This window comes from Pyricularia pennisetigena, chromosome 5 (assembly GCF_004337985.1).
Source record: "Pyricularia pennisetigena strain Br36 chromosome 5, whole genome shotgun sequence".
In the NCBI taxonomy this organism is placed as follows: Eukaryota; Fungi; Ascomycota; class Sordariomycetes; order Magnaporthales; family Pyriculariaceae; genus Pyricularia; species Pyricularia pennisetigena.
This window is the reverse complement of record NC_043743.1, coordinates 2,702,557-2,725,858: the sequence shown is the minus strand read 5'-3', so window position 1 is coordinate 2,725,858 and position 23,302 is coordinate 2,702,557. Positions and strand designations below refer to the sequence as shown.

The 23,302-nt window shown below is 50.0% G+C and overlaps 5 protein-coding genes across 5 annotated transcripts; 3 read left to right on the top strand and 2 right to left on the bottom strand.

Moving 5' to 3' along the window:
* Positions 1-6,240: 6,240 nt before the first annotated feature.
* PpBr36_08747 (uncharacterized protein) lies at positions 6,241-6,561 on the bottom strand (the record flags this gene model as incomplete). Its single annotated transcript, XM_029895873.1, has 1 exon — positions 6,241-6,561. One exon carries the CDS (start codon positions 6,559-6,561, stop codon positions 6,241-6,243), a length of 321 nt encoding a protein of 106 aa, XP_029746788.1.
* Positions 6,562-7,885: 1,324 nt separating this feature from the next.
* Positions 7,886-8,391, top strand: PpBr36_08746 (uncharacterized protein; the record flags this gene model as incomplete). Its single annotated transcript, XM_029895872.1, has 3 exons — positions 7,886-7,946; positions 8,041-8,238; positions 8,312-8,391. The coding sequence occupies 3 exons, from the start codon at positions 7,886-7,888 to the stop codon at positions 8,389-8,391; spliced, it is 339 nt and encodes a 112-aa protein (XP_029746789.1).
* A 1,609-nt stretch (positions 8,392-10,000) lies between these two features.
* Positions 10,001-12,097, top strand: PpBr36_08745 (uncharacterized protein; the record flags this gene model as incomplete). The annotated part of the gene is made up of 3 exons (XM_029895871.1): positions 10,001-11,113; positions 11,196-11,799; positions 11,859-12,097. 3 exons carry the CDS (start codon positions 10,001-10,003, stop codon positions 12,095-12,097), a joined length of 1,956 nt encoding a protein of 651 aa, XP_029746786.1.
* Positions 12,098-13,051: 954 nt separating this feature from the next.
* Positions 13,052-14,122, bottom strand: PpBr36_08744 (uncharacterized protein; the record flags this gene model as incomplete). Its single annotated transcript, XM_029895870.1, has 2 exons — positions 13,052-13,696; positions 13,769-14,122. The coding sequence occupies 2 exons, from the start codon at positions 14,120-14,122 to the stop codon at positions 13,052-13,054; spliced, it is 999 nt and encodes a 332-aa protein (XP_029746787.1).
* An 812-nt stretch (positions 14,123-14,934) lies between these two features.
* On the top strand, positions 14,935-20,448 carry PpBr36_08743 (uncharacterized protein; the record flags this gene model as incomplete). The annotated part of the gene is made up of 5 exons (XM_029895869.1): positions 14,935-14,973; positions 15,072-15,505; positions 17,564-17,660; positions 17,722-18,448; positions 18,539-20,448. 5 exons carry the CDS (start codon positions 14,935-14,937, stop codon positions 20,446-20,448), a joined length of 3,207 nt encoding a protein of 1,068 aa, XP_029746792.1.
* Positions 20,449-23,302: the final 2,854 nt, after the last annotated feature.

Genomic DNA, 23,302 nt, shown 5'->3' with positions numbered 1-23,302 from the left:
CAAGCAGTACTACCCAGATCTGCTGCAAGACCCCCCAGAGTGTGGAGTGCCGAGAGGCAGTCGAGTCAGGTAAAGAACGGGACAGGCGGGTGCAGTCCAAGCACCGTCCTGCTTCGATATGTGCGAGTGCGACCGACGCCAAGTCGACCAGTGGATGCGTGTTGTCACTGTAAAATGTCCCAAAGAAGACTTACAGTTCTTTGGCGAAGTTTCACATGTGTTCTTTGTACGATAAAATCCCTCCAGGCCGCTATTTGGTAGCAGGGCAGGTGGGGTCACGCGTACCACGATTTGGCTCACTTTGATTTAGTAAAGGGGGAGTCTGACGGAATCATGTCTTGAGGGCCATGAGTGGGCGTCCTCTTGCGGTGTTTTCTCTCCACATAGGTAATCACAAGAGGTTTGGGTTGGGGTTTGTTTCTGGACCCGCAATCTTCTCCAAGTGCCCAGCCAATGAATTGTTTTGGCTTGGATTGTTGGGGAACCAATAGCAGATATGTTAATGTGTGGCCTGGAGATTGAACGTAATCAGCAAATGCCTGTTACGTCAGGAGCCTTAAGCTTGACCTTTCATGTAGTGGGGTTAGCAGTCACATACGACTCTTTAACTGGCTGTGGAAATCATCCCCGTTAGCTCTGTTATAGCATCCCTATGCTTATGCGAGACCACGTTTAACAGATTCAGGCCTTGGACTAGATTATGCCCGATAACCTAGTCAGTTGGTAGCCATCTACTTTCGGACTGTAGTGGGAGCTGGCTTTACCAAACCAAGAAACAAAAAAACAGATTGGTAATCTATCAAAGTCAATGTCATAGCAACAGGTACATTGCCAGCTAGAACGTGGCAATCCAGACTGTGTTTGAATTTTAGTTTTGCGACCTAAGTGGAATTCAAGCAGCTTGACCATCGTACTAGCAAATGACATTGGTGTCATGTCAGACCTTTTATGCCACTGGTCAGGCTTCCTGGGCTATCATGTGAAAAGAAATATCTGCGACGAATCTCGACACGCAAAATCTCCTTTTTTCGGATGCGCCCCTTGGTGCGATAATATTGACCATCTCTTCCCCATGGCGAAGCCGGGGCGCAACCGTCACCAATCTTAGTCCGACATGTACAGTTTAGAGAAAATATATCTTCCGCTTTCGGTACAGACATTCAATCTTTGAAATGCGGGGACGGCCTGACGCTACTTACGCTATAGTCAAGATGTCGGAAGATCCAGATGGCTGCAGTGGGGGCGGTCTGACGATACTTGTGTATATTTGGCAATACGGGGGAAAACTAGTCTGAGGACATCTTGTCGAATTTCGTCGCATATGGTAAAAAGTGTACAATATTAGTATTATACATATATATATATATATACACTGTATAAATCCTAGACCTAACATGCCGGTACAAACATAACGGGACCCGCAGTGGTGAGGGGAAACTTTAAGGTTATCGCGTAGGTATACGAACCTAACCTGTTGGCCGATTGGAGCAAAATAAAATTCACTGAAAAAATTGGCGTTCCTACGTATAAATTCATAAGGTAGGGGATGTGCTTTATATGGTATTTTCCAAAAAAAATTATTCCGAAACTTTAACTCGCTATAATTTGTTTGAAAGAATAAAAATGTCTTTTTTTTTAAAAAAAAAAAATTGAATGACAAATGATAACACGACGTTACAATTTTATAACTGTAGCTTTTGTCGGGAAGTTATGTGGTTAAACATGTAACCGCATAATCAATTGAATAAACGAGAGCCAGTTAATATATTCCAACACACAGCTGACAAAAGCCGCAACAACAGTAATGTAAAGTCCTAAATACTGTCCGTAGTCTTTTACTACCCGTGGCGAGTATAGGGTAAATCTCCCCACAAATAGTCACCCGCCCTGTTGATTGTCTCTTCGAGTTAGGTTTGTTTGCGATATCGCCTCACTTTCTCTCCTTCTGGCACCACAAAAGGGTAAGGCCTCCAGGCCGCCCCTGGCGTTCGATGGTAGGGTGGACCTTGACTCGTTGGGACTCCCGGTCCAAAGACGGTGTATTTTTCACCTTCAGTGCGATCATTTATAGGTTTTTGGATGACTTCCTTTTGTTTTCTATCCGCCTTTTGTTTTTCATCCGCCGGAAGGGCCATTGCGCCAGCAAAAAGCAGAGGGAAAATAACTTTGGTAATACGCATTGTTGGAAATTGAAAAGCAAAAAAAAAAAAAAGTTGCGAAAATAAGAGGCGAGGTGTAAAGCTGAAATTCGGAATTATAAAATGTTTGTGTCTAATGAGAAGAAAAAGATGTTATTTGCGTTGTTTGACAAAATCGGGGGATTACATAGAATTTTCATAATTTAAATGAAATAGTACATACTCCTATTCACTATTTCCCCCCCTCTGTTCGTTAGTATACGCTAGTCATGGTAAAAAAAACAGCATAATAAACAATGTACTTGAAGAGTCATGCGAGCTTTTATAAGCAAGCATAAATGCAGTTTCTTGATAATATGTAATTAATATGACTAGAAGCAATTCAAATTATGCTATTTCCTATTGGTTCAAATTACTGCATTAAAAAGCCCAGGGAGTAATATTAAAGCTCGCTAAAACCCGAAAAAAAACAGCCGGGGGCGCCAAATAACCAAGGGGTGTTCTTCGGCGGACTCCGTATATATTAATAAACAATATATATAACTATTTATAAACGGCTAATCAAAATACGAATGGCGCAATGCAATAGGAAAACTATTATAGACTTGTAAGTATTTTTTTCTCATGTTGCGTCCACGGCCCGATCCAATGCCAAGTATCAACCTTGTAAGTAGAGATTAGTTTCTTGTACAAATACACTGGCGCTAACTACTTACAACCTGCGCAAGCGGACTGGCAAGGCGTGGCGGTGCAGAAGCTTGGCCATACTGCGGGAAGCCCTCGTAGGTAATACGATGTGTTTTCTAAGCTCAGGTACTGCCAGACCAAAGCTTTTGGTCTATTGCTGCGAATCGTAATCTCTGTGCAAGCACGTTAGAGAATCTCGCAAAGTTTTCCAATATCATATATCAACCGCCGCTTTAGTACCATTGGGTTTTGACAGGCTTTGATACTGCCATAAATTCCATTTGCCTAATCGTTAATTTATTACTACAAGGAGCTAAGCTATCTATCCGTGTTCCTGTCGTGGGTGATTAAAGATAGCGAGCCTTCATTCTGAGCTGGTTTGATCGCACGACATAATATTATTGGAGGGAAAATCAAGGATCTAGTTTATATGTCATGGCAAAAAAAAAAAAAACCACTGCATTAAATGACAAGATGCGAACCCTCATTTGGGAGTGCAGGAAATTGGGTTATGTGCTAAGCCTATAGTATAGCCTATAGGTTGACAGCATTTCTACCACGACACTACATGACTAATCACTATAATCTTTTGTTAGTGAACCAGTCAAGCTAACTATTCGCTTGGCGCTGAGTTGGTTGAACAGCATGAGTCCAAGCTTGAGAATCAAGAGGAAGACACTCGATTTTGGGGCCAGGGTACCACAAACTAACCAGGCATCCGGATCGACCGGTCAGTCACATTTCGATGCTTGAGACGTATTACATATAACGATGAAGTTGATGACTTGTTTTCATATATAATTATCAGTACATCGCCCATCGTGTACAAGTATCCTGTTCCAAGACAACAACCCATCTCCCTCGCCTCTCAACATTTGATTGCACAACTGCCATTAGCTTCGAGCCCCGTTCAAACTCTCCCGTGGCCAACTCAAACCTCAAACATACCTCAAACCCTGTGTTTATCAACAACAAGCAAGCCGAAATTTCGTGTTCTCCGCAGCTTTGCTTTCCGTCCTGGAGGTCGCCGCTCCCATCTGCCCCGGCTCTTTTCTCTGCTGTAAGTAAACTCTAGGCCTTCCTGCCCAAATAGCTTGAACAATCTCGGGCTCGTTAGTCTTTCCAAAGGCATGTTCTTTTAGCTGGTGAACGCAAGGTTGGCGACTATATCTTCACAGATGACCCTGCGGAAAACGGCAAAAACAGTCAGTAAAATATCTAATACTTGACTGCCAAGAAAGCATTATATCTGTTTATAGACTCTACTTTCGCGTTACAATTCGGGCTTGGGATGAATAATTCGTGTGATTCGCTGTAGTAAATCAGTTCTCTCTAATAAGTAATAACACAAAAAGAACGCTACATGCAATCAAGAGATATTTGCTTATTTCATTGCTTGAAAGAAAACTGTATCCCCCTGAAATGATGCTCATATCTGGGAGCCCAGCGACAACATCTTCCAACGTAAACACGTGCGCCGCTGGCTGAAGAAATCATCCTGGCCTTGGTGCGTGCATGCGGGGTCGCCAAAGGGTGAGACTTTACTCGTGCTCAGTGGGGTGTGGGCAAGCAATGTACTGTGCGAGGCCTAGACGGCCAGGAGTGCGACCACGAACCCGGTGATAAAGTACAGACAGCAAGCTGTAGAAATTGAATGCTCATTTGCATGATATTGAACTGTACCAGATCCAGAAGATTATAGAAGTTGATGAGATGGAGCGTCTGGCGAATATTTTGTGGACGTGTAAATGAAATGTAGAAAGGCCAACTATTGCATATAAGTGACTGGCTTCCCTTTCACAAGTTCAATCCGGTAGAGAGCGGGTCCTTACCTCCCAAAAATTTTGTTAGAAACAAAATAACATTCCCTCGATGACGACGACATCGAGGCAACGCTAGAATCTGTACCTTCGGAGCCCACAATAGCCCCAAATCTGCGTCAATCCCTCCGAAACAGTCTGACGTTCCTTCTCGGCGTCTTTCTTGCAATCATCATCCATGCATTGTTCATCCCAGCCGCACCCACAACCTCGCTATGGGATCGTGGTGCCGAATGGGAAGAGCAGGTAGAGATCGAAACGTTTTATCAAGTTGTGGCCTGGCATCAAGGGTTGTCACTTGCTGAGGGCACCACCCGGAATTGCCAGATTTTTGAAGTAATTGATAAAACGTCGTGGACTAGACTAAACCTATTCCACCCAAGTTGAAGGTATAAGCACATAGTAATCATGAATGTTACATATATACAACGTATGTTGGGACTTTCAGAGCTCAGACCTACTTTTCTTTTGTGCCTTTGAATTTAGTGGCCCATGTTATGCCACGACAGGAAAGCCCCGTCGCTACAGCCTTTTTGCTACAGACGCTCATCCGCAATCTCTACGACCACTTTTCTCAGAGGTGAATAGACCTTTGACTAGAACAATAAACTCAACTTCGCCTTGACCCGCTACTATATATTCATATGACAAAGCAGACCATCGGGCTGTGGCACTATCGCTACTTATAAGTTATTACTAAAGTCGATAACATGCGCAAACTTTCCCCCTAACCTTATACCTGGAAATCTTATAAAAGCCATCGTTCACTCCGCGCGATTAAGCCAACATACAGCCGCAGTAAGTTGATTCTTTATGCACCTCTTTGGCAATATTTACAGGGAAGACAGGCGACCTTTAGCATTCACAGCCGGCTTCTTATCGGGTTTTGTATATCTGGATCGGAAAAGAAAGATTAATCGCTAAGAAGAAAAACAGTCAAGAGTCTAAAGGCACCTTTTGGGTCCCATAGACATTTTTTATCTTTTAAGAGCAGCTTTTCTTTTATTGCTATAATGCCGACACGCCCGTTCCTCGCCATGTCCATCGCCAACAGAAACTCTTACCGAGGAATATTAACAACTTCTCTTCGAGCTTGACCAAAACTCAGTCGAGCCACTTTCCGTGCTACGCGGCTACGCCTTCTCCTCATAGCATGTTCTAGTCTCGGGCTGCAGACTTGCTGGTATTTATTGTAATCTAGCGGCACGGTCCGTCTCCACTTTTTGTTCTTCCTTGCAAGTCTGGGAGTTTGTCAACTGACGACAGCACCAAGCCCGATCTGCGTTCCGCACACTGGCATTTGTCGCTGCCCTTTTCTTGGCAACTACTGTCGGGTTGGTGTGCTATCTTGCTTCCGATACCGCAAAGCCGTCTCAACTAACAAACCAAGCGCTGTCCGACGCGACGCACCACCACCCGCGCCCTGAGGTCGATATGAAATCCTATCGCCTCTATGCTTCACTCTTCATCTTCGCTCGGGATTCTGGTCTCGGCCATCCTCCTGTCTGCGCTTTCCACCACCATTCTTGTCACGCCAAAGAACCTCCCACGCCTGTGGGTGTTGTCCCAAATTGTCGCCGCCTCCTCGCTCCTTCTCACGAGTCACCGCCCTGCTGCACAGCCCTACCGCCGCACTCGCCCTCGTCGCCCTCGTCGGGGCGACCTGGGCCGTAGATATGTGGGTCCCATTCGCGTTGATCAATCGGGAGCTCGCAACCTCGCACGCCGGCGTGGCGGCCGTGCAAAGGTTGCACGATCTGGCCATTTCCCTCCAACGGGTGGCCAGTGCGCTGGTTTCCGCAGTGGTGTCTGCGGGCTCGGGACAGGTGGGCGTGCAAGGCGGGGCGTCTTGGTTGTTGAGGCTGGCTGCGGTACCGGTCGGATGGTCGGCTTGGCTGATATGGCGGTTGGACCATGACGTGACCTTAGCGGGAACAACCCTCTGTATGTAAGCTGGATGATGCGGCTCGCTGTTCAGAGGGCTTCAAGATGGCTTCTCGGCGCTCCTAGACTTTCGATGATGACGTATTCCTTGAGCAAGCCTATGTGACCTTCTTCTCAGAGCGTGAGTGTGTTTTGCCAAAACGGCCATACTGGATGGACGTTAGATAGTGGCATTCCCAAATCACACTGGCCTCATAAGAGATACCAAATGTTCAGTTCGATCAGCATCAATATTCCACACTTCAACAAGTCCAAGCTACCAGGATCTTTACGATACATCAGTTGCTTTCTTTTCCGCGAAACAGACTATTTGATGGCGTCGGCTTCGTCGCTGAGAACTCCGATGCGCACAGCAACACAAAGACGCAGGGTCTCCACTTCCCGGTCGGAAAGGAGCGCAGATTTTGTCGCCTCTGAGAGGACCTGACAGGGGCTGGTCGTGGTGCTGGACTCCGGTCAAGAGAATGTGGAAAGGAAAGGAAGCCGCTGCGTAAGGGGGGGTTGGCGATCAAAAACATTTTGCTGGTTGCTTGGTTGGTACCAAGGTAAAACAACGAACGACAGGTGACATGGCGGTGAACCAGCTGATAAGTCATCCATCAAAGCATTCTCAGCGGAATGCTCTCGTGCTCTTTTCGAAGAATGCCGGGCCGGAGGAGCCCCCGCGTGGAGTTTCAATTTTACTAGGCACCCTGCCCCTGGGAACGTTGAACGAAGAAGGCAAAACGGAGAGTCGAATTCGCTTGACAATGATTGGTCGACCCATTTACCTGGAGAGACGATCTAGACTTGTGACCAACACATTTAATTAGCATGCACGGCACCGCCCGCAATGTGGGACGAATTATGGCATGTCAAACCAATACTGAGGAAGGAAAACGTTGTCTTGGTCAGCTCATGGTGGTTCGACTGACAAACACTCCTAGAAGATTAGAAATCTAATATTTCTCATTGGGTGAGATGTTGTTGTGGGGCCCGAATCCATTCTTAAGGCTGAGGACCCAGCCAATCAACGTTAACCTGATGACCACAGGTCTAGTCGCACTCCTCGTCATCTCTTGCCAAACGAGGCAAGCTTGGCAGGGACAAGTGGAAGAAACGTTTATGGCAATCCAGCTATAAGTACTTCCAAGGTCCCTCCAGAGATACCGACTCTCTTCCTTTGCCAAACCATCATCAAATCATAAATTCACAGTTCCAAGCAGTTCAACTCATCAAAATCTACACTAGGAAAAAAAAAACATCTTCCTCAACAATCCCTCAGTCTTCCATATCTCACAACCAACAATAATCAAAATGGCCACCCAAGTTTCCAAGGCATCCACCTGCTGCGGCAAGAGTGACGTCTGCGTCTGTGGTAAGCTTCCGAGCCCACCTGAAGGGTGTCCCACACCACTAGAGTGTCTATTTTATCACCATCAAACACTAACTCAAAACCCCACCACCACCAGCCAAGCAAGCAACCTGCAGCTGTGGCAAGCAGTCAGCTCTCCACTGCACCTGCGACAAGGCCGCCACCGAGAACGCCGTCACCGGACCTCGGTGCTCGTGCCGTGCCCGTCCGGCCGGTGAGTGCAACTGCGACCGCGCCGCCGCCGAGAACGTGACTCCTAGCGGAAACGCCTGCGCATGTGGTGTCAGGCCTGCGGGTATGTTTGACCTCGATTGATCCCCCCACCATTGACCTGATGATCCGGGGTTTACTGACTTTTGATCGCTTAGATGCCTGCACTTGTGAGAAGGGAGGAGCCTCGGGCGTCTACGACACCGCCAACGAGACGGATTTCACAACCAAGAAATAAATGAAGATTCCTGACATGGCATTTCATTCCTGGCGTTCTTATCGGGTCTTTTTCTTTTTTTTTCCGTGTAGTCTATGACACTCAGTATACCCTATCGCATTGAGCAATGAACCATTACATATTATCACTGTGGAGACCAGACGCTACAAGGCGAAAACATGCACTGATTTGCCAACGGACTTGGGATCGTCCCAACCAAAGAATAGTGTGATTGTTCTCCTTAAATTGTCTCGTGAACTGGGTTTGCGCAGTCGACTATGTTTGGTCCTTGGCCAAGAAACTTACACGCGTCAAAGTATCCATAGCGATAAAGAGGCTCAAGCAGCTCAAGGAGGTGAGTATGTAGTTGTTCAATACTCAGATCAACGTGCAGTCTTTCCCGAAGAACTGAGTTGGTCCTTTTAAATGACAAACGGTGACCATCTATTCTCCATCGAGTCCCACACAAAATAAAGAGAGAAAAAAATAAAGGAATGGGAACCATAGGTTATTACTTGATTCGCTGTTAGAGTTTTATCTGGAGTGCCAAATGCGATATCAATTCGGCGTAAAAGAAAAGTGATTGAGTGACCACAAACGATCGCTGCAAAATCTTGCAATGTACATTGTCCTTGTATACCAAGGTAACTAGATACTCCATTGCCGATTGCCGAGAGCTATGATTGCGGGAGCGCGGTTGGTGCTGCTAAAACTTGTTTTGCTTGTATTTATCAATAGCGGGATTTGTTGACGTTAAGTGTGTCGGGTCGACCTTTTCCGCTCGGAAAAGGTCTGCCATCAGCCGCTGGGCAATTTTCCGTGCAAGGGAACGAAGGAACCCAAGTGTTTTTTCTGCACTCGGAAATCAGAATTACAGGATAGAGCATGGAAGAAACAGATACGCCGTTAGCAAGGATCGTGGAAGTGAAATATCCTTTCATATACTTTCGACCTCTTGATGCTTTCACTCATTAACCCTTGATGATAACCACGACCTCAAGTTGAAAAACAGACGGAGCATCATGTTCCAATACAACGTCACCTCGACGCGCCTGTACCTTGGTCTTGCTGGCCGGAATCGGGTAAATGCAGGGGCCCTTGTCATTATTCGTTGCTATTGTGGCGCACATGTCCCAAAACGGCGATTGAGCTCTCGTTTTCTGCCATTGAAAGCGGTCAAAATTTTCTTGGGTGAGCTCACAATAGGGTGACACGGTTGGATGCACAGGCTGCAGTAGCGCTGAGTTTTGTATGGTCGGACAAACAAAAAACTGGTGGCGCGTCTCCAGCAGGCGACCACAGAAAAATTCCAAGTAACAATCAACTTTTCCTCTGGCCCATTCCGCCTATTTTCTGTCTTTTCACCCTGCTCTTTTTTTTTAGGTTGAGAGTGGGATCGTCTAAATCGCCAGAAGACACTTTGTTCGCATTGACTTGTTGCAACGTGCAGCCCTAATTTGCCTTTTCGCATTTTTTTTTTGTACATCTGTCGCAAATACACGAAAGCTAGCGCGCATCGACCACCACAAAGCACAAAAGAACTCCACCAAGTCTGCACGCACGAACGCGTCTTGTTCACCACCGCTACTTACTTTCTATCTCACAAAGCTCTTACACGTCAATCTCAATAATGCCTCCAAAGAAGGCAGCAGCAACAAAAGCCTCGGCTGCTCCGGCCGCGAAAAAGGCTGCTCCGGCAAAGAAGAGCGCAGGTGTCAACAAGCCTGCCGCGCCAGCCAAGAAGACAGCTGCTGCGAAGCCCAAGTCTGCCCCGGCCAAGGCTGCCCCGGCCAAGACTGCCGCGACAAAGGCTGCTCCCAAAAAGCGCAAGGTCGCCGAGGAACCCGAGCCTGAGGAAGAAGACGAGGACAGTGAAGAGGAAGAAGAAAAGCCCGCCGCCAAGGGTTCGCGCAAGTCGGCGCCTCCCGCTACAAAGAAGAGCTCTACTCCCGTCCCGGCCCCCAAGAGAGCCGCGTCTGCCCAGCCCAAGAAGGCAAAGGCCGACGCCACCAAGAAGAAGACGCCCGCGCCCGAGCCCGAGGCGGACAAAGAAAATGCCGCCCCTGAGCCCAAGGTGACGGGCGCGTCTTCTCCTACTAAGCGCAAGCGCGAGGATACCGTCGAGCCGTCCCATGACCGCAATGCCGCAAAAGACGAGAACGAGGCCGAGGAAAAGCCCGCGCCGGAGAGGGAGATCAAACAGCCGCGTCCCGTGAAGCGTGTGCGGACGGCCGCTCCCGTCTCCAAGGTTAAGATTGGTGCTAAGATCAACAATGCTCCCGAAGCGGTCCTAGACGTCTTTGTCTTCGGCGAGGGATCGTCCGGCGAGCTGGGCCTGGGTAGCATGAAGTATGAGAACAAGAAGCCCATTGACGTCAAGCGCCCTCGCATCAACCACAACCTGTCTGCCGATAAGGTCGGTGTTGTTCAGCTTGCCTGCGGTGGTATGCATGCCGTTGCGCTCACCAAGGACAACAAGGTCCTCACGTGGGGCGTCAACGACCAGGGTGCGCTTGGCCGTGATACCACCTGGGATGGTGGTCTCCGTGACGCGGATGCCGAAGACTCGGACTCTGACGACGAGGGCGACGACAGCGGTCTGAACCCCGTCGAGAGCACCCCTGCCGAGATTGACATGAGCGAGGTTGCCGAGGGCACACGCTTCGTCCAGGTTGCTGCCAGTGATAGCGCCTCTTTTGCACTCACGGAAGATGGCCGTGTTTACGGATGGGGAACCTTCCGCGTAAGTCAAACTTTCCATACCCATGTTTTGTTTTGTTTTTCTTTTCTTGCCCAAGCCAACAGCTACTGACAAGCAAATGCAGGCGAGCGATGGCGTCCTTGGCTTCACACCGACGATTAAAATCCAAAAATTCCCTACTCTCCTCCCCGAGCCCAAGAAGGTTGTTCAAATCGCCGCCGGCTCCAACCACGCCATGGCACTCGACAGTGCCGGCAAGCTTTTCACGTGGGGCTGCCCAGAGCAGAACCAGCTCGGTCGCCGCTGCGTGCAGCGCGAGCTGCTGGCATCGGCCCTCCGCCCCGGCGGTGTAGGCCTCAAGCGCGGCGTCAAGGTCGTCAAGATCTCGTGCGGTTCCTACCACAGCTTTGCAGTCGACAAGGAGGGTGGTGTCTACACTTGGGGTCTCAACAACTTCGGCCAGCTCGCCATCGAACAGGATGCCGGTGACTCTGATGCCGCTGTTCTGACCGCTGTCAAGGTTGAGTCTTTGAAGGACTACAAGATCGCGGATATCGCCGGTGGTGAACACCACTCGCTCGCTTGTACGACCGACGGTCAGCTGCTTGTTTGGGGCCGCATTGATGGCCACCAAACCGGGTTGCCTCTTGATGCATTCACGGAGGAGAATGCCATATACGACGATTACAAGAAGCCGCGAATCTTGAAGACCCCCACTGTGATCCCAGGTATGTCTGGCTTCCTGGCCCCTGCTGCATGTTGCCCGCTTGCTAACATTGATACGCAGGCCTGCCCAAGATCGTTTCCGTCGCGGCCGGCACCGACAACTCCTTTGCCATCAGCGACGACGGCAAGGTCTACTCGTGGGGATTCTCCATCAACTACCAGACCGGCCAGGGCACCTCGGACGACGTCGAGACGCCCACGCTGATCGACAACACGGCCATCCGTGACCGAAAGATTACCTATGCTGGAGCTGGTGGTCAATACTCGGTGGTAGCCTGCCATGCCGAGAAGAAGGCTTGAGGACGTTGAACGAGATCATGGAGGGGTGGGGAATGGTCAGATTTGGCGTTTTGGGTTTGTTTGGGTTGAATTCTAGGACTTTGGAACAAGAAGTCTTGTACATTACATAGCATTTTTGGCTTTTGTGTTTTTTTTTTTTTTCTTTTTTTTTCTCTCTGTTTTTTTCCCCCGCGTGGTCGAGCTTCCGCCGCTTCACTTTTGCAAGTTGGCGTATACCTAATAGTCGTTTATTCTTGTCGAACTGTGATAAACTAGGCAAAAGACGTTTGCTGCTTAGGTTCCACTGGAATCTGTCTCTTTGCCACTGCTGCCGCTTTATCTCATGGCGAAGCATATATCTGTGCGGTATTTTGCCCTGTCTATCGAAGAGAATGCTCACAATGGGGGCTCTGCTTGCTTGGCCAAAGTCATGCAGGACACGCTTGCCTCTTCGGCAATGCTCGACTAGACGAAGCATTCTAGACTTGGTTCACTTGAATGAATTTCAATCCATTACGGCTGAATGTTGCGATCCCCACAAAATCCTTGATATGATATTTCAGTGTATCATACTCCAGCGCTGGCAACCCTTTTTCTATACAAAGTACATGGATCAAAACTGGCCTGTCGCCGGCTTGGTGTAGAAAATATCATGAGCAAGGTCTTCCCTTATCTTCCGTGCGTCAAGCCCTCCAATGCTTTGCATATGATGCCCGCCTTCTCACCGCAACCCTGCGCACATCATAGGCACCTCCCCACAAGAGCTCCGTCCCCCCTCGAGCGGATAAGTGAAGCAGTTGAGATCGCAGATGGTAGGCCACTGCTACTTGTCCTATGTTTTGCCCGGATGGTGTCGAGCTCAGTCATTTGAAATCCCTTCGACAACCACAGAGCTTATTCTTCCCACGTCTTTATTGTCTTTCTTTCTTTTCTTTCTTTTTCGTTTCAAAGGCCCTTCATTTTGAAACGATTTGCTCATGCGGCAACACGAGACGAACCGTCGGCCAGCTTGGCCATGGACCCACTGCCGCGGCTGCTAAAGATGCTCATGATGCCAAAGCCGACGTAGAAGAGAGCGAGCGGGTAGGCGACCAGGCCGCGCATACCGCGCATGCGGCCGACGGCGACAAAGATACCCGAGGCGCTGTACGTGCACCACATGATGGCAAAGGCGGTCAGGACGATGCCAAAGGGCGTGTCCATGGGCACGAAGACGCCAATGGCCGACGTCCCCACCAGCGGCAGCAGGCAGTAGCCCAGAACGGACGCCGAGCGGCCTATGGTCAGCGTGCTCGACAGGTGGCCCCCCGCCTGCTGACCGGGGCCGCCGCCCGACACGGCGGAGCCCGATGCGTCCGGGTACGCGGGGGAGGACGAGTAAGGGGGTGCCGCGCCGGGGGCGGAGGAGTGGGGTCCGTCGCTGGGTGACATCAGAGAGAGGATGAGGTGCAGGGCGATGGATCCCAGCGCGGCGAGGCCGTATATGTAGCCAAAGTGAAGCTTGCCGGAGAAGAGCAGGAAGAAGCCAAAGAGGATGAAGAATAGTATCGGTCCGGCCTGGTCTGAGTCGTCCATGAGGTGCTGATCTATCCGCTTGAAGGGGTTGAGCACGGCGAGTGTCTGCAGCTTTCGTCAACACTAGGACGGCAACGGGTATTGCGTCGAGGAGGGGGCCGCTGCGCTGCCTCTCACCTTTGTCCATATATGATCCCAGTTCACACCAAGCTCCTCCAACAGCGGCGGCTCACCCTCGTAACCTTCGGTAGAGAAGGCTGCCAAGAGTCCCGTCCTCAAGCCGCCCTGCTCACCCATGCGCCCCGATACCCCCGCCGCGGCGCCAAAGCCCGAATTGAATCCAGCACCCGAGGAGACGCCATAGCCGGCGCCTTGTTGCGCGGGGGGAGCTCCGTATCCACCGTAGCCTCCTTGTTGCGGTTGTGCGCTGCCGCCGACGCCGGGCGAATATGTGGAGGGGTAGAACTGGAGGTTCTGGGCGGACGAGGGCCCGTATGCTTGGTTGTTGGGTGCGCCGTAGTAGTTCGACATGCTGATGGGAAGAAAATCGATGGCCCCCTGCGTGGAATCTATCGAGGATTGGGCGTTGCGTTGAAGGAGAGCGCCGGGCGCTGTGGAGGGTTATTAAATTCTTGCTCGGAGGAGGTATCGGATTCGCTTTCCACTGGAAAAAGGCGGTCGCAAGCAGCTGTGCATCTATTTGGTCGGATGAGGTGCGACGAGCGTGCAGGAACTATGCATATGGCCCCGCCGTCCAGGTATTGGTCTGTTCACCGAAAGACGAGAGGAAGTAGACCAAAAAAGAGAAAACTAAGAAAAAATAAATATCGAGGTGACAGATTAGTGCCAGGCCCAAAGTTGCGATCTTGCTTCTCTGGAAACAGGGATTGCCTCAGGAATTCCAACTTGTGTTGGTGATTGCTGATGTGGCTACTCTGGGCCACATTTGGAGAGCTTTGAGCCGCTCCACTATTACAGTGCTGCACTCGCAAGCTACAAAAAGGTACTTGCCAAAGGTACCTGTTTTTCAATCAGCCACCCAGAAAAAGATCCGAGCGTCTTAACATGACAAGACCCACTTAAACTTTTCTCGAATGCGTATCGGAGGCGACCGATGCTTTTGCCGGCGCCGCGATTCTGAATTTTCCGCGACCTTCTTTCCGACGACAAAACGAACACCACCAGGCCGGCGTGTCGTGATTAAAAAAAAAAAAAACCCCCCCCAAAACACCTGTCCAAGCACAAGACACGCCAAGCCTCGTTTCAAGGCGCAAAAAAATATACGCCCAGGAGCAGTCCTTCCGGAATCACAGTTCCCTTAATTCCGCTTCACAAAACTCATAATGGTACGACTCAATCTCTACCGTGGCCTCACTGCCGCCGTCCTGATCGTCCTTCTGGGATAAAGACGTTCCCGAACAAAGGTCTTGCACCGCGCCTTGATTCCCTGCTGACTCTCTTTCTCCTCTTTGCGCTCAAGGCCCACCGAATAATAACACAAGCCATCATCACCGGCGGCCGCGTCTTCGGCCGGGCCTTTGGCGAAGCCTACCGACACGCGCAGCAGTCCTCTGCGTACCAGCGCGCGCAGGCCAAAGCTGGCGGCACCGCAGCCGGCATCGGCGGCGCGGGCAGCATGACGACGCAGGAGGCGTGCCAGATCCTCAACGTCAAGGAGCCGAGCCCAACGCCCGAGGACCTCGAGGAGGTCCACTCGCGCTTCAAGAGATTGTTTGACGCCAACGACCCGGAGAAGGGCGGGTCCTTTTACCTGCAGAGTAAGATTTTGAGGGCAAGGGAGAGGCTGGAGGCAGACCTCCGGCCCAAGATGGAGCAGGCCGAGCTGGATGCTGAGGTGAAAGCCGGGTGGAAGCCGAATCTATACAAGGAAAAGCCCAAGGAGCCCCCGAAACTGTAAGGCTCGCCGGTGCGGTTTTATGGGCTAGCTGCTGCCCAACACGTACCTTTCGACATTGTGAGGGCTGAATGTTGTCGCAACATCGAGGGCCGTTTCGACATGGCGTCGACAAAATGGTGCTGAGTGAAGTCTTGGCAACATTACGACCTGGGAGTCTTGGACTTGGACGCTACAGCGGGCACCTACACTAGACGGCCGGACGAAGCGTCTACTGAGACCTGCTTCATCACATGTCGCTGTTTTTAACATTGTCACACTCCACTTATCCGCATGGCCTGGCGTTTTGAAGTTGGCTTAGTTTTCGCCTGGGGTCTAGAACTAAGGGGGAGAAGCGTGTCCTGAGAGATGGTGGGAGCACGTTTGGAGAGAAGATGAGCTAATGATCTTGTAGACTAAACCACCTTACCTATGTACAACAACAAAATATATGAACATACTACCAAGATGTCGGGCGGTGAGGATTGGGCTGCTTGTGATTTGGGGATAACGTCGTCAATAGAAATGAAGAACAAATTACAAGCTTTGTCCATGGAATCTCTTTGTTGGCGGTCAACAGTAGATCGCATCGTCTTACTACGACATGGCCCAAATCTTTCGCTGGTCCAGTCATACTCCTATTTCAGAGTATGGATGTGGGATCATGCCGCCAAAGCCGTAGCGATTTTCAGGGACGAGTGTGTAGTACACTTTTGGGCTCTCCAATAGTGCTAAGAAACCCGCTGCGGCTCTAGTTTGTCATGTCCGGGGATGTAAACCCGCCGGTCCTTATCATTCTGCATTAGAAGCATTGACTCACACAGCCTTACGACGAGAATTAGGGGCAACTGTACCCGAGCACTTTTACCGGTTGAAATTGGCAATTCCTACGTCGACTTGGCCGAAATATGTGCGTCACCATGCGGATAGACACGACAGGATACGGCTGCAGGCCATGGTACTTGACTGCAGGCCCCAACCAACAAGACTGAAAGCTGAGAAGCTTTTTCCCCTGATCGATGAGACTTTACAGAAATAGAATTGGACTATTGAAGCCATTGATTGCGGATGGCCTGGACAAAGCAAAGTCTATAACGTTGAGTAGGTTAGGGGCTGTTTTTGATCCGAAAAAACTAGTAAATGGTTTTTTTTTATGACATTCGTTTATCAAAGGAAGCCAAGAAATGGCCACGAACATGTTTAAGATCAGACGGCGCAGTTTATACGATGATTCCCTGTCACACTTCACGCCTTGCCTGCTGATGCCACACCAAAAGATCCTTTGCTAAGTTTTCTGTCTATTTGTCTCTTTTTACTAAAAATTTGTCTAGCGCGCGGACCCGCCGAAACAACGGCAGAGGACTTGTTCTTAGGTGCTTGAGTTTTTTTTTTTCGACTCGTCAACAATCCGCCACTCCAGGCAACGGGGTTTGTACAACCCTCAACCACATAAGTGGTGATTGCTTACCTAGGTCACTGGGCTCTTGCAATTCGCAGTGGTGATGATTGGTAGTGTGTATACATAGAGAAGACGGATGTGATCAACACCAGCTGATAATTCTCTTGTGTTGAGGATATTAATCGTTGATATTCTAGTCGAATAACTTTCGGGACAAAGTACCAGACACATGAATCTACCTGAACTGCCGGATGTCATAAGAATGTTAAGTTTTTTTTTTTCCCCGTTAGCCTATATCGAATCAAAACTCAAACGATTCATACTACTTCAACGATGGCGATACCGATGGTACCAAATCCTCCGGCAATTGTTTTTCTTTTTTTTTTTTTTTTTTTTTTTTTTTTTTTTTTTTTTTTTCTTTTACAGATTACCGGAATGCTGTATGACTTGGGGTGCAAAATGAAATTCTTTCCGCAAGGAGACCAAAGAAAGGCCTAACCTTGATGTCCTACAGGGAAAACTTTGATAGAGGCCTGGATATATCTAGGACTTGCACGACTGGATTAGTCAAGGGGAGGTTTCAGTCCATAAATTAGCAGAGTTCCTCACCTTCCATCAGCAGAGTTTGTTTCACCAACGTGAACTACTACATCGGCTTTCGTCCGCTCGTAATTGGCAGGATGAGGACCCCCGTTCAGCTGGTATTTTGGACATTTCATCTCGCTGTCACTGTCTCGTCGCTGAGGCAGTACATAGTCGAAATATCAGACGTCAAGGTAAAGCACAGTCAGTGTACCGGGAATGCATAGCATTGTCAACGGCTAACATGTTTTGCAGGCTATCGGCCAAGTCAAGGAATCCATATCAGGCGATGCTTCTTGCTATCAGGACGCACAGTTGCATTTCCGGCACACTTACAACAGCGCCATATTCCCCGGGTTCTCGCTGGACATCGACAACAGTGGTGCAGATGGCTACGGAGACTATACGCATTGCCTCAGCGCTATCGATGGAGTGGCCAAGGTCTGGCAGCCGCGGCCGTACGTGCCCGCGTCGCAGGTTCGAGATGACGCGGTGCCTGTTGGCAGCGAGCCCAGGCCCCCGGTGGACGGCAGTATTCTGCACGGCTTGACCGGTGTCAAAAAGTTGCAGGATGCAAACGTCACCGGCCGGGGGATCACGGTGGCCGTGCTCGACACGGGGCTGGACTACCTCCACCCTGCCCTCGGCGGAGGTCTTGGGAAGGGCTTCAAGGTTCGGTTCGGCGTCGACCTTGTGGGCGACGACTTTCAGGTGGGTCTCCCAGCAAGGTCTAAACCGGATCCGTACGCCGAGTGTACGGAGCACGGGACGCACGTCTCGGGCATTGTCGCCGGCAACCAATCGTCCTTGGGATTCGTTGGTGTGGCTCCCGAGGTCAATCTGGAACACTACCGTGTGGCAGGGTGCCAAAAGGCCCCGATCCAGTCGGATGTTATAATTCAGGCCGTGCTCATGGCTCACAGTCGAGAAGTTGATGTTATATCATTGTCTCTGACGCTGGACTCGGGTCCGTATGCTGATGGTACGTCGTGATTCTTTTTTTTTCTCTCTTTTTCTTTTGTTCTCCATATGTTTACATTGAATGGTTTTTCTAAATCTGCAAACCGTACAGATGCCTTGTCAGAAGTCCTCACTAGGATAACGCATGAAGGTCAGATACTCATCGTGGTGGCCTCGGGCAATTACGGATGGCAAGGTCCATTCTCTGCTAGGGCGCCCGCGTCAGCCGCCGAAGTCTTGACCGTGGGTTCGGTCAACGCGATGTACTCTGTGGAGAGTCGACCTCGAGCAAGCTTCTCGGTTCAAAGCCAAACAACCCATGCCTCGCAGTCGAGCGACTTTGCATGGTCCCCTGCGATCCCGGGGAGGTTCCCAAGCTCCCTACCTTTGCAAGCAACCACTTTGGACATGTCAGTCACCAACGATGATGCATGTTCAAGCTTCGGAAGCGACGAGCACTTTTCAAATCTGTCGGTAGTCCTCGTTCGGCGTGGTGGCTGCTCGTTTGACGTCAAAATGAGGAGCCTGGTGGCCAGGGGAGCTAGATATTTCCTCATCTACGACGACGACGACGACGGCGACGACGACAAGCCCCTTTTCCGAATCGATAACAATCTCCAAGGCATAGCCGCCGCCGGCTTCATAACCGTGCAGGTTGGACGGGACCTGATGAGCGCTCTGGCTCAAGGATCCAACGTCACCGTAAACATGGACCCGGACTCTCGCAACATGCCCTATATCAGAGTCCAAGGAAACTCCCGGCCCCCTGGCCAAATCAGCGGGCAAGGTTCGTGGGGTCCTACTGGGCTGGGCTACAGCTTGACCTCCATACTGGCTCCCGGCCAGGGCATCTGGTCGACCTTTCCACGGACCTGGGGAGGCTATGGTACCTTGTCCGGCACGTCCATGGCCGCGCCGTACATTGCCGGCTGTGCAGCCCTCGTCATGCAGGTGTATCCGGGCAGCAAAAACGTCGAGGTCATGGGGCTGCTGACCAGCACCGCGCGGCCGCTCAGATTCAACGACGGCACGAACAAGACGTATGACTTCCTGGCACCCGTCGCCCTGCAGGGCAATGGGGTGGTCGACGTCCTGGGGGCGGTGAACACCGAAACCGCCTTTTCCAGCTCCCACTTGGCTTGGAATGACACCGAGTTCTTCGCGGGGAGCATCTCGTTTTTTATCCAGAACAAAGGGGCCGAAGCTGCCGACTACAGCTTTTCCCACGAACCAGCGGTGACTGTGCTTGCGCTAGGTGCCGATTCCCAGACGGTGACGCCGTGGACCAGGGACAACTCGTCCACGCTGGCTTCCGAGGAGTTTCTGGCAAGTTCGCTGGTGAAGACGCATGCAAACATCACCGTGTCTCCCCAGTCGCTGAGGATCGAGCCCGGCCAGTCGGCGCTGGTGCAGGTCACGGCCGACATCGACGCCTTGCGAGAGCTAAAGCCCCGCTGTCCTCTCTACAGCGGCTTCATCTTTGTCGACGACGGCAGGAACAAGTCGCACCACAGCATTTCTTACGCGGGGATCGGGTGCTCGATGCGCGACATGCCCGTTATGCCTCGGGGCTGGAACCAGACGTTCGTCACGGCCGCCACGACGAGGCAGGCCCGGGGCGTGTCGTACGATGCCGTACCCATCTCGCCGAGCGCCGAGTTTCGGCTCCAGGGTCGCCAGACCCCCGTCCAGTATGAAAACTCTTCGACTCTGCTCCCGACGCTAAAGGTAGAGCTGGCAATGTACAGCCGGGCAATTTCTGTCCACGTCCTCCCTGCCGCGGCCTCGGGGGAGGACCAAGGTGTTGCGGTGTTTTCACGCAACCAGACGGTTCAGCCGGGAGGCTTCGGCCGTTTATCCAACAGCTTTATCGGCTGGAGCGGGCTGCTGGAGAATGGCTCCTGGGCCGCCGAGGGCTTGTACAAGTTCAGGGTGTGTGCCTTCAGAGCTTGGGAACAGACGCAGGACCCCAACGCTCGGAAGGACTGCATCGTCACCGACCCATTTGGTATACGATACTGAAGAGGTTCCGGCTCAAAGACGAAAGGACTCGATGGGGCTGCGTCGGGACGTGGATCGCCGAAGAAGAGCGGCGCGTCTGAAGTCTTTTGAGGGGGCGGGGATTTGTGGCTTAAGGTGTGCCGCCTTGGTAGTGACTTGTTCTGATATCTAGACTAGTCTGATCAGCTCTCAAGTCCTTTTGATTCAGTATATATGACCCGACTTGGGTGAAATAGCTGGTGGTTTTTTTTTTTTTTTTTTTTTGCTTGATATCATTTCGTTTTGACAAAAAGCTCTCCACTGGCATCGTTCCCGGCCATAAATGCTAAAAGCGACTACAACACGGCTGGCCATCGGATGCTTTTGACCATTTGGCGCTTAAATAGGTTCCACCCAATGAAAAAAAAAGGGGCAAAAAAAAAAAAAAAAAAAAAAAAGAAGAAATTCACAGATAATACTGTCTGGACTCAGTCTTTTCCTCCAAGTGTTTTCCTCAACTTTCCACGTACCCAGTCAAATGACGCCAATGCTTTCTTGCTTGACATGTCGTGTATTAAGAAGAGAGAAAATATACATTACAAGTACAAAAACAATAACAAATTCAGAAACATATGGCACCAGGCCAAACCTCGGCGTTACCATTTTAATTACGTTTTAAAGCCCACCAAACGTTTTCCCAGGTTTCAAGCGCAATGTAGCAAAGGGTCTTTTTTTTTATGGAGATATTTAAAGTTTCTTATGAATGCTGTTTGGGAGCGGGAAGGCTGTTTAACTTTATAATGATGAGCCCAGCACCGTACATATTGAGTACAACCGTTAAAATCTATTTGTAAAACAATAATTTCCAAATCGGGGCTTCTCTCCTCCCCAAACTCGGAGAACATCCTTGAACCATGGCTGAGGTATTAATATCAGCTAACATGATACCATACGAGGTTAAAGTATCAATTTACGCTACCAAGCAAGTATAAATATAACATCACGCATAAAGTTATTAAGCTCGTACTGGAAATCACCGCATAAGCCCTACTACACCTGGCGCTATGCAAAACGAACCCTTGCAACCGATATAATCCCTTCGGCAGTAAAACTTACCAATCCTTACAATCCCCGTTACCCAATCGATTGAAGCCGAGTAGTCACAGTGTGTTTATCGACTAATGCATTTTGATTTCTCAAATCAAAGCACATAACTCACCCAAGACTTTTCTTATTCACCGTACTTTACGTGGCACTGTACAGTATAATGAAGAGTTTCACACAAATATTGACATATATTCATGCTTATCCTCGTCTCCTTTTAGTCTATAGGGTTCACTCAACCGCTTCATTCAAAGTTCTTCCACCATCAAGTTTTGACAAATACCAGTCCAAATATTCTTCTCACTATGCATTTTCGGTCTTTCGCTCCCCTTCTTTTGGCTCTCTACCCGGCCACCACTGTCGCCAAACCCACAGAGCCCTGCCTCTTTCGTCTTTTGGAGAACCGCGAAGAGAGATCCAAACAACTCTGCTTTCACTCTCTAATATACACTTTTTACCCCGATGGCAAAGCAATCTTATTTCAGGTGGACAAATTCGCTTGCAGTGTAGCAGCCCTTTCGGACGAGTTGCCCACTGGATGGACAATCGTGGGCGGCGTGAACCCCGACAAAACATGAGCCTATTAGCATAGTTTAAGCGCCAACCAGCCCTCCATTGCTGTTCACCAAAGGGGTTTCAAGGCGACGACCCCAACTTTGATTCGAAGTTTAACTGCCTTGGGTTCAGCAAGGTCGGTTTAGCGCTAGATATCTTTGAAAGCTAAACGCTGGGGGTTTCTTTTTTGTCCCCTGGTTTTGATTTCTTTTTTTTTTTTTTTTTTGGGTACCTTTGTTGTCGTTTGTACTTTACATAGCAAATAGCAAACCTACACCTGTTTGAGCCAACAAAGTTATTGATAGCCTGGAAACAGAGTTGTGCGACCCGCATACTTGTGCTGGAGTGCGTGTATACATTTTGCCCCAGTTCATCGAAGACGGGATGTTTGTAAAATGAATGAGCCTCTATCCCGATGACTGAGCTCGGCGTCCGCCTCACGCTTAAGTCATTGAACGACAGTATGCCAACGACACAGAGGAGAAGGAAGAGAAGACCTCATACCAAGTCTAATACAGAATCTTGTGGGAGACCATCAAGACAATCGAAGGAAGACATTGACTGGAAGCTCGCATCTCGGTGGAAAATAAATCATCATAACCTCAGGGCAACATATTTGAAATGGAAAGGGGTTGCTTTGGTAGAGTGCTTGAATACGAATAGAAGGGATACTATTTCACAGCACTGACAGAATATACATGGGATAGTAGCCCATGTCGACAAGGACAGCTGTACCATCACTCAAGACCTCGTGCTAACATCGATATTCTTTGCGATTTTGTATGACCAAATACAGCATTTACCTGAGACGGTCTGCCGGCAGTAAAGGGCAAAACGTACGACGGTCGAAAGACCACACTGCGAGGATCAAGCAGATCAGGGGTCGTCCGGGGCAAGAAAAAGCCGCAAACACCAGATTGGTCCGACCCTGGCCATCGTTGTACCGTGGAGGCAGCAGCGGACCACGACATCTTGACAGAGGCATCTTATTCGAGGGCTCCGCACACACACACACACACACACACACACACACGCACACACCGGAAGCGATAAGAGCAGCACGAACCACTCACGCGCGCGCTGTTCTCAACAGCGTCATGGATGGCGCGCTGATCTGAAGGCAATTACCACCGAAGGAATCCGGCGATGCACCACATAGGCATATGGGACGTTCATTCACCGAACAAACGATAAAAGCAACAAGACAACATCACCAACCCGTATCAAATACTGAGTC